Source organism: Lygodium microphyllum, chromosome 12 (genome assembly GCF_053477565.2).
Source record: "Lygodium microphyllum isolate KBCC chromosome 12, Lygodium_microphyllum_v1.1.10, whole genome shotgun sequence".
NCBI lineage: Eukaryota > Viridiplantae > Streptophyta > Polypodiopsida > Schizaeales > Lygodiaceae > Lygodium > Lygodium microphyllum.
This window is the reverse complement of record NC_141146.1, coordinates 109,499,151-109,509,833: the sequence shown is the minus strand read 5'-3', so window position 1 is coordinate 109,509,833 and position 10,683 is coordinate 109,499,151. Positions and strand designations below refer to the sequence as shown.

Below are 10,683 nucleotides of genomic sequence, written 5' to 3'. Positions count from 1 at the left end.
TTTCACTAAGCAATAAGTGGAGGTTTTAGTTGACCAATTCATGTCATCTTTTTTCACCTTGATGACACTACGAACCTATACCTTGAATTGATAGATTGAATTCTTTCCTCGTATACACTTCATGTCCTTTGTTTCTCATATAGATCGTAATCATGAAATGGGTTGAGTTGGATCACATTGTGCATAGATCATACCTTTTTCCTTTCTTCACAATGAACTTATTTCATGAATATTTTTCCAAAAGCCACTTCATTCATAGTTTTTCAGATACATACATGCATTAATCTTTGTTGCTAACTCCTTGATGTAAGCATATAGAATAAGTTGAGCTTATTTCCCCCTCCGCAACTTTGCCTTTGATGTGTCATCATTTACTTGTGATGCATCATTAAGGCATAATATATTGGAAGTTTAAGTCATCCTTGATCAATCTTTTTAAGCCTTAAATGTATGTGGAATACATTAATGGTCTACTCATCACATGAGAATTGCACCTCTATCATCATCACTCTACTTAATAAGACCATACAAAGGCTCAAGTAGGTTCAAGATCGGTTGTTTTAACCTTCTTTTTCCTCAAACTAAATCAATGATAACTTCAATAGTCATATAGCCGAGTGACATTTCTTTTGTCTTTATTAAAATTTTGTGCCATATAATTCTAACCACAATATTTTCCATGGTTATTGTGCCTCTTTAGAATACACCATTTATTGACATTCCAATTCCTCGAACAAGTAATGATAGGTAATGATTAGTTTAGGTTTTGCTTAAATTTTTTCTTGTAAGGCCATTCCATATGACAGCCCTTTATCAATAGAGTAGTTTAAACTAGAAAGTGTGTAATTATGACTCATTATAGACAAACATTCACAATATATACGTGTGGCAGATGACTTTACATTTGTACATGAAATGCCATGATTTTAGTTTCAACCACTTAACAAGAAACAAAGGTAAAACGTGATTTCATTGTACTAAGAGCCTCATCTTCTTATCTCACAATAACTGCACACTTCCCCATTTACTGCAACAGCTCCTATAGCCTTACCTCTCTTTACTTATGGCTACTTTCCATTGCTGTTGAGAACAAGGATAGTTGGCTTGCAGCATCTCCAGACAAACACCCTTTCCATCATGGACTTCTGTTGCAAAAAGACTTCTTGCAGTATGAATTTGACCATAGCTTGACTAGCTTGTACTCCAAAGCAAGGAGGTCAATACCAGCTTTCATTCACAAGCTTTAAATGAAGATGCACTAGAAGATTTCCATGATATGGCCTCCATGGCCCAAAAACACTATAGCAGAGCCATAGCCATACATGGAAGATCACATCTTCATGAAGCAGCATGGAAATCGATGCACCTTGCACATCCAAGTGTTTCACTCACTTTCAACGCTGAACATCTCAAGTTATACTTGAACATTTCTTGTCAGCAGAAAACGTTTCCTAAGGCTCACATCCCCACACTTTTGATATTGAGCAGACTAAAGTTTCAGTAAGATGGGACGATTTAACACAAACAAAGAACGAGGGCAGATTCTTCCTACATATGAGCAGTGAGAAGCCTTAACCCAAAGTTATCAGACAATAACATATGAGCAGTAAGAAGTCTCATGCCGAAGTCATCAGGCAGTCATATAAGAAGCCTTATGCCAAAAGAATCAGACTGTATTTTGTCTTCTACTGTTTGTCACAATAGCTTCTTTTAACAAGTGGGACAAAGAGTTGCTCAAAATATTTCAATGGTTATCCTTGTTTTCAAGTCCTCGAGGATTTATGACTTGAAATTTTTGGAGCAACACAAGGGCCATTGACACAAGAATCATCAAAAAAATCTGATCTGCAACCATTCCCCATTATGATTGTCAGCTTGCAAACAAATGTAATGATTGACCCTTCTTTGTTTCAACCCTCATAGACTTCAGACTTCATCATCAAACTTGTTACACTACTCCTGACTCTAACCGCCAACACAAGTACACCATTAGTACTCTAAATCAAATCCCTAATTTTGTTTGCTTGGCTTATCCATGGAAGTTGAGCTTTTTCATAACTGTAGCATAAACACCAGGTACAACAGCTGGCCGTCGCAATTGCCGCAGCTGCTTGTTTGTCTGTAGAAACAAAAGATTACTGTCAACTTATGATAGAAACCAGATCACTTGAAAATGTGCAATGTATTCTCTCTTTTTTCTGCAATTTAATCGCCACTGAGGATTTCACCTGACCCAGTTCCTGAGGACTGTAACTCTCATCCCAAAGATCACCTCACTTATTGCTACATTAATTGTGAAATTTAAATTTGACATTCAGCAAATCTATTCCCTATCCCTAAAAGTCAAATTGGACTCAGCAGAGCCAATCCTCTCAGATTTTCTTTTCATTTCTGGTCATTGTATCTCCATAAATAAATAGCTTTTGTTGTCCTTCCAATTCAAGGCTAAACACTGTTTTAGGGCTTTACATATCCTGTTCTGCTTAAGATCTTGGCAAAAAATTAGCTTTATACTACTTATCTGATGGCAAGCTAAAAAACACATTGACCTTGAAATGAGCATTATGCCGCTTCCCAGCTCTCCGTCTTGAATACTCCCCATTTGCTTTTTCCCTGAACCTAAGTTTGTAGGAACTGCAGACAGACAACACATTGACCAGAATCTCTCTCAAGCAAAATGACAACCTTGAACCGGACTTTTAAAACTTAAAGCATTGATTTTACTTGCATTCTTCTAAGATACTAACGAGTAGCATTTAATCTTGTATTTTTTCAGTTTTGTTGCATATGCCCGTCGTTGCTCCATCTGCAGTGTTCATCAAAACAACAGCCCAGATTACGAGAATGTAAAACAATCTCAGCAAAATAACTAGTTCAAATCCTATGCAATAATTTCAAAAATAGGCTAACATAATACTGTAACATTTTCACATCTGATGCTAAATGAATTTGTTCTTTAGCATAAAGTGGATATCACTCAGGTCTTCATCTCTCCATCACTCCCATCAAGAAGCCAACAAGCTCATTTGATTGGCAAGGGCATGGAGCCTCTGGCTCAGTGAAAAAGGATCTGGGAGACCCCATCAGGGGGCTTAGAAATGAGTTGCTAGGCTATAAAGATTGCTGTTAAGAGAGGGATTTGTGTGACAGAAATGGCATCAGCATGAACCCTTGGGTTATGAGAAAGGCATGGCTCAACCTGAAGAAACAGTCAAGTTGACAGATGTGGCATTGTTTTCATTCAGAATGAGAATGGCATTAGATCAAAAAAGGTGAAAAGTATCAGCATCTCGTAATGGATGTAGCAGCCATACTTATTGATATCAAATCTAGACAGACTTTAGCTTTAGAATGACAAGCTAGACCTTCCAAATGCATGCCTTTTTTTTTGTGAAAACTAGTCACTAGCAATAGGGAAGGCTGCCCTGTTTTAAAAGTTGTATAAAATACTTTCCTCTTTATTTAATACAACTTCACCTTTCCTCCCAAAATAAAAGGATGTGTGAGAACGTATAATGTGTAGGTTATCAAAATTTGAGTAATTTATGAGATCACATCATCTTAATAGTCTTGCTAGGCCACTAGGCATCTAACATGCATCATTTGGCCGATGCCCTAGCTACTTTGGGGTGGGACACCTTGGGCTAAAAATGCACTTCCTGTCCCTTTCTAATTCCAGTTTTGCACCTGAGAGGGGGTGTTGAGTTTACGTGTCCCATAAGCAAAACCCTAATTTGGGAGGATCCTTCTACATAAATAAATAGGCTACCCATCCTTGTTTTGTAAGTCACATCAGTCCACACTCTCTCCTGCTGTTGGCACCTAGCCATCCTAATCTCTGCTACGTCTTATCCCAACTCTGTGCTCTTCCCTGCGTCCTGAGTGCTCGAATTTGCTCTCTCACTCGGTGTTGAGACTCTCTCAGAACTCCTGACACTGGACTCTTCTTGATTCGAGCCTCTAGAGGCTCTTTCCTTGAGCTGGTCATCCACTCTAATAGCTTCTTCAAAGACACTTGCCAGTGCATCTCGCTGCAAGCTTTAGTTGCTAGCCAAGGCTTTGTAGAGCTCTTCGCTTCATAATCTGTTGACGAATACCGTGGATACCGCCCTTTCGGTCGGTCTCTCGCCTGTGGGAATTCTCTTGAAGAGGCTCCTCACCTGGGTCACATAATCTCGAATATCCTCTTTCTCTTTCTGCTTGACGTTCATAAGCCGCACTAACAGGTTATCGAAGTATCCAGGTTCGGAAAATCTCTTAATGAAGAGATTTTTCAAGCCATTGAAATCGGCACGCTCCGTAGCATCTAGACTCGTATACCAAGTCCGACCCTTGTCACCTAAGCACAGTCTGAAGACTTGGGAGCATTGAGTAGGATCAGTGAGGCCGTTAACCTCGCAAACCTGCTCAAACTGCTCTACAAAGTTGTATGGGTCGTCAATTGCTTTGTCCAGTTGCTTTGCTACCACATGGATTTTTTGTTGGCTCTTAAGAGTCTTGATTGACTTCCAACCCTATCAATAGCAATATTGCTAGAGCTACGACACTTTGTTCTGCGGCCGTGTTATCTAGTAGCCGCTTCGTCGGGAGCTCGCTCAGTGTGAGGTCTCCTTCTAGCCCACTTTCGCTTTCTGGCCGATTTCGGTTCGCTAGGGCTCGCACTCTTTGGATCTCTCGCATTTCTAAACTCTGGCGTAAGTTCCTAGTTTGCTGATCCCGGTTGTACACGGCTAGGCCTTACAGAGCTTTGCGGGCCAATTTTCTTTCCTCTTCTAAGTCTGCTATGATATTCTCTACTGGTCTACCACCGTGTTCTAGCCGGGTTTAAGCGTCGTATTTGTACACCAACTATTGACCAACCTCAAGAAAGTCTCCTAGATTAAGCTCCTCGTCGCTTCTACGGCCTAAGCTACCCTCTTTCATGTCCAAGGCTTCCTGTTCTGCCAAGTTATCGATCATTTTGATAAGGCCGGGTAGATCCCCTTCCACAATAGTGCGCATCTAGTTTTCAGCTATATTCCTCGCTTGGTCCTACCTTCGGGGATTCGATCACCCGCCTATGTCTTTGGGTCTTCTCCTACTGATGGGGTCCTTCAAGTTCTTATGTCTGGGTTGAGTTCCTTGTTAATTACAATCAGTCCTCAACTCACTCTCACTCTGTGCATATGTGTGTGCTTTCTTCTTTTTTTTTTGCACTGTGCGAAATCAAGCTTTCAACTTTTCTCATTATGCTTTGAGGGCTGGAATTCAGAGTAAGTGAAGAGACAAGTGCCTAGACGACTCTATCACTCTCGTCATGGATTTAACCTGATAGGCTTGTATGCCCGGTTTTTTGCCATCCCCGCTAATTCATAGGATTCTCTGCTATTCTCTTTGCCCAGTCATGAATCGATAGTGCTCTAAGACTCCACTCGCTGCTATTGTCGAGCTGAATCGCTAGACAATCGACTAGCATTGCCTCTATGCTCAAGTTTCTCTGATCCCTTCGTTCCTTGTGCCAGAAAGGCTTCTCGAGCATATGTATGGTCTTCGGATGTTCGGACAGCCGGTGTCTAGGTAGTCTAGTCCAATGTTAAAAAAAATTTGAAAAAATTAGACTCGACCTAACATGTCCGAATTGCAAGGGCCGAATGTCTGATTTGGCCCGTTCAAATTGGACGATGACCGAGTGAGAGGGAGCCAAATGCAATTGTTCTTAGTGTCAAATTCGGCCAGTCCGAATGTGGTTGTCCGAGGGCCGAATGGCCGAACGGTAGTGGGCCAAATTGTCCAGGCTGAGGGCCGAGTGGGCAGGGCCAAGGGCCGAATTTTCAAGTGTCCGAGTAAGATGGGCCGAATGCCAAGTTGGTCCGAATGGTCAATTCGGAAGGGCCGAGTGGTGGGCGTCCGAGTCAAGTAAGCTGAATGGCCGAATACACGAGGGCCAAGGGCCGAATTCAACGTGTCCGAGTCGATTGGGCCGAATGGCCAAACACGAGTGGGCTGGGGTCAATTCTGGGACTCGGCCCAAAATCGCCGTCACTCGGACGGGCCGAATGCGACGCGTTTTCGCCGAGTTGACACAAAATCCGCCGCGCCGAGCGATTGAGGCCTTCCCATTGGTCGAGTACCTTCAGATCCTAGCTACACATGTACAAGTAGGTGTGGGAATACCTATAATGGGCAATGAACTCGTCAACGATGCGATTGAAGCGGGTCCACACGATGAAGCTCTCTCTCACTCTCTCTCTCTCTCTCAAGCAACCACGGTTTCAAATGAGCTCCCCCCTGGTCTCCTGGCTATTAAACCCCTCCTTCACAATGCTCTTGCCACTCCTGTCCCCCCGCTTATCGGTCTCAATCCCCTTCAGCTCTCCTTCCTCCCATTTTTCATAGATCTATGCCCTATTTGGGGCATGTTTTACAATAGTAAACCCTATACTTTTCCAACCGATTTTCTAACCTTAACCTACTCTAAATGCAACAAGAATCGAAAGCAAGATATTGAACTAATATCTCCTACGAAACTAACCATCAACGATCAAAAATACTTACTTATAGCACGGATTAAAAACCCAAAACCTCCTATCTACCTCAAGCTCCAGTTTAGGGATGAAACCCTTACTTCAATGCCCGATTTGAAGCGCGCAAGTACTCAAGCTTGAATCCGTTGGTCCCAGCAACGGAACCAAAATGTAGAGGCGAGCACAAGCTCTACCGCCAAGACCCACGGACCGCTTATTGTTCAAGCGTTTCAAGCGAGCACTAATGGCTACCTCTCACATAGCCGACGCGCTATCCTTCTCTACGAGTGTAGTGAGCTTACCTTGATGCCCAATCAAGTTGCTTCCTCTCTTAAGCACTCCGGTAGCTCCACGATTCGTGATGCAAGCTCAAGCATCCTCAAATCTCTTCCTTCAAGCTCCATCCTCCATAGCCACACGCGAGACGAGAGAAGAGAAGAGAAGAAGAGAAGAGGAGATGGCGGAGAGCTTCGCCTCCAACATCCCTCACCCTCACACACTCACTCCCTCACTCACACTCCCTCAAGCACTCACAAGCAAGCAAGAGAGGAGAGGAGAGAATAAGAGAAGAAGAGTCCACTTTGCCACACACCAAAGAATGAGCTCTCATTCATCTTTTGAACTTTATATACAAAGCCCTAAATTCCCTTTGGACAGTCATCCCCTTTTTATATGGCCGGCCATAGCCTAGACCTTTTTTTTCATTGTTCTCCTATCTTCCTAGCTTCCTTCCTACCGCCCATCTACATTTTCAATTTGCACGGGTGAGAGGCCGGTATTCTTAAAATAAATCATGATGCGTCTTGCGCTCTTTTACAAAAGTATTGACTTGCGCTTTTTCTTGTGCGTCTTTCTCCTTGATTTAGGACTTTTCTGCACTTCTTGTGTTTCCATATTTTTCTTGGCGCACCTTCGTCCTCCATTCTGCTTTTGCCTTGGCCTTGTCTTTTGCTTCAGATTTTCTAATTTTTCGGATTTTTCACCTTGTTCGTTTGAGGGTTAACACCTATGACCTAACCAAAGATCATTGTTTCTTTTAGCTCCAACTCTGTGGCACAGACAGCTAAGAGCTGTTCCTCAAAGAGGACGACGCACAAGGTGTTTGACTGGGAGACATGGTACTTGTAGAATGCACTGGCGTCTAACCAGAGGTTTCCATTTCGCGTCCCTGCTAAGAACCTACCAATCATGCTGCTGTACTACCAGAGGGGATAGTGTTGCTACAAATGGAGGGAGCAACTAGGGGGGATTTAGGGGGAGGAGGCGCCGATGGCGAGGAGGGGGAGGAGATGTTGTTTTCCGACGGTGGGGGAGGTGTTGGACTCCACGGATGGCCGGCTCCCAACGGGAACACGCGGGTGGGGGCCTGCTACATAGGGCCGCAAGCCACAAGGCAAGGACAACATGGAGGGGAGAAGCGTGAGGAGAAGCAGCTAACGGAAAGGGGGGCACAGCGCATCAAAAGGGTGAGGGGACGCAGCGCGACAGAAGGGAGGGGAGAGAAGGCGCGATGGCGGGCAGGAGGGAAGACGCGATGGCGAGCAAGATGGGGGAGGCGCAATGGCGGCCAGGAAGGGGGAAAGGCGTGATGGCACAACAGGAGGGAGGGGGGAGGCATGATAGCAGATAGCAACGCAACGGCAAGGAGCGTACCCTCCTCTTTCCATCATTTACAGCATTGATTCATTCACTTTAGAGTTCTCTCTCTTCTCCGTTTGTGTTTGTGTCTTTGCATTTTGCATTTCTATTTTTGCGTTTATTGTGTTATTGTCTAAGTTATTGTGTTTTATTTATATTCATGCATCCCGTGTTTTCTCAATGTAAACCTTAACATATCTTCACACATCCTTCACTCCTTACCCCATTTACCCTTCTTTCCCAACACCTCATTGTTCTAGTTCATGCCTACCATCCTATCTATCCTTCACTCCTTATCCCTCTTACCCTTCTTTCCTAGCACCTTATAGTTCTAGTTCCTCATCTGCAACTACTAAAAATCCATTTACTAATAAGACTCATTTTAACGGGTTTGGTCAAACTTGATGAGATATGTTTTAAACTCATAGAACTTGTGGGACTTAACACAAGGCCTGGAACCCCAACCAAACCCTTGGTTTGCTCTACCTGAGGTTGTCAGCTCTTAGAAAGCACATAATGCTTTAGCCATAGTTGAGTTAATGCAAGGATTACTACCAGAATTTTGCTCACAACTTCAACATTTTAACCTGTCCTCTAACAGGTGAAAACACTTAACAGATCGCTATGTAGCTTGAGATAAGAGCGGTCATATCAATCTCAACCATGAGCTCCAAGAGTTCAAATCACTCAGCAAGGTCACCTTAAGATCAAGCTAGCAAAATACAGTGTTTACTCATCGAGTTTGCTACTATTGGGACTCCCTAATCCCCTAGTGACCAAATCACATTTTTCCTGATCAAGTTACTAAGAAATACTTCAACTTTATTCAACAAGTCATCTCACAATCTTACCTTTTTTGAGTTGAGTGTCCGCTACTACATTACACTCGATTATTCGATCAATTCCATAGAACGGTCTCTCTCTCACCTTCAGTGGGAGCTCTTGTTACCACTTCTCAAAAGGGGCAGAAAGGAAAAAGTAAGAAGGCTCAAAACCAAAATCAAATTCAAAATAGTAAGTCACAAGGGAATACCCAATCTCAACTCAAATCAAGATAGTAGAATGTACCCAAGAAAAATAAGTACTAACAATGTTTTCAAAAGGCTAGCCATTTTGGCGCTAGTGTCCCTCAAAGACTAAAGGCACACAACCAAAACGAAAATAAAATCAAATCCCACCCAAAAGGCTAGTCATTTTGGCGCTAGTGTCGCTCAAAAACTAAAGGCACACAACCAAAACGAAAACAAAATCAAACCCCGCCCCTTAGTCTCAAGGTAACCCATAACAAGGGAGGCAAGGTGGTGGCTACGAATAAAATCAAGGGCAATGGAGATCTTAGAATCACAATGCTACTAGTCGCAACACCGTTCTCAACTCCAAATGGCATGTCTAGCTCATCTATTAGACCATCAATGGACTTTTGACCTCAAGCCCACCTCACCTCCATAGAGACATCTGAGTTTGCAAATTTGGTCCACATTCATGAGTTGCCCCCTAATGAGCCAACCGCATAGGCCCACCCTACACAACCTTGTGACTCCCCAACTGCATGGATTGTGTATAGTGGAGCTACACATCACATGACCCCCATCAATAATATCTCAGCCCCTACAACCACAACTGTCCAATGTGGGAGTAACTCCTCACCCAAAATCCATAGACTTGATCACATCAAGTTTGATACTAACACAAGCCCTAATCTCGCTTTGTTAGAAAATATTTATTATGCCTGAAACCAGTCTTCCTTGGATAGGGTGGTAAATAATCTGATTTAATACTAAGGATTTACAACAAAGATCTCTATGTTGTCCACCAATTTTAACTGAAATCTGATCCAAAAGGTTGGGAAATGCTGAGAATGACTGAGCACAAGCTAGAGAAGGTGAGAGAATGCCAGAAGGGAGAGATTTCTGATTTTCCTGCAAAAAAGCCCTGAAATCTGATTGCTCCCTATACCAAACAGCATTAAATGCTGCCGCCAACTGCTAGAAGGCCTCAAACTGTTGTCACTTCCCTCAATCAGCTATCACCAGCTCCTGAAAGTCCCAGAATCACTATGCCTACATCAGATTGGCCTGATTCTTACTGCTCTAGCCTGTAAAAGGTCCTCCATAGCAAAAAACTCAAAGCAACAACCTTTTCTCTCTCTTTTCCTCAGTCTGCACACACTCAATCTCTCTCCAGCCTCCAAAAACGTTTTTCTGTCTTGCATGGGTATTTTGTCAAATGGCAACCTTCTAAACCCATTTTCCAGTATTATTCAATCATCAATTAATTTTCAAAATTAAATAATTCTGAAAATTAAACTCAAACCTTCTAACCTTGCCCAAAATTAATTGTGCCCATCCATAATTAAATTGGCTAGGGCATTTGCAACCTGGAGTGGTTCCCAATCTATGTTGACCCTTAGAATGGCAATAATTAATTAATTAATACTAGTCCCTAGTGTCTCCACTAACACTTATTGGCCAAACAACTATCCTGAAGTCAAATCTGATTGCAATTGACCAACGAAACCTAGTCAGCATAACTTATCACAACT

The 10,683-nt window shown here is 42.8% G+C and overlaps 1 protein-coding gene across 1 annotated transcript in view; it reads right to left on the bottom strand.

Moving 5' to 3' along the window:
• Positions 1-1,652: 1,652 nt before the first annotated feature.
• The window catches only part of LOC148028153 (Ribosomal protein L35), a 28,996-nt gene continuing 19,965 nt past the window's right edge, over positions 1,653-10,683 (bottom strand). The window contains exons 2-4 of the mRNA XM_087689003.1: positions 2,748-2,806; positions 2,550-2,634; positions 1,653-2,119 (exon numbers count right to left, since the gene is read on the bottom strand). Of these exons, the coding sequence (XP_087545129.1) occupies positions 2,030-2,119; positions 2,550-2,634; positions 2,748-2,806 (234 nt within the window). The 3' untranslated portion in view covers positions 1,653-2,029. The remainder of the gene's footprint in view (positions 2,120-2,549; positions 2,635-2,747; positions 2,807-10,683) is intronic.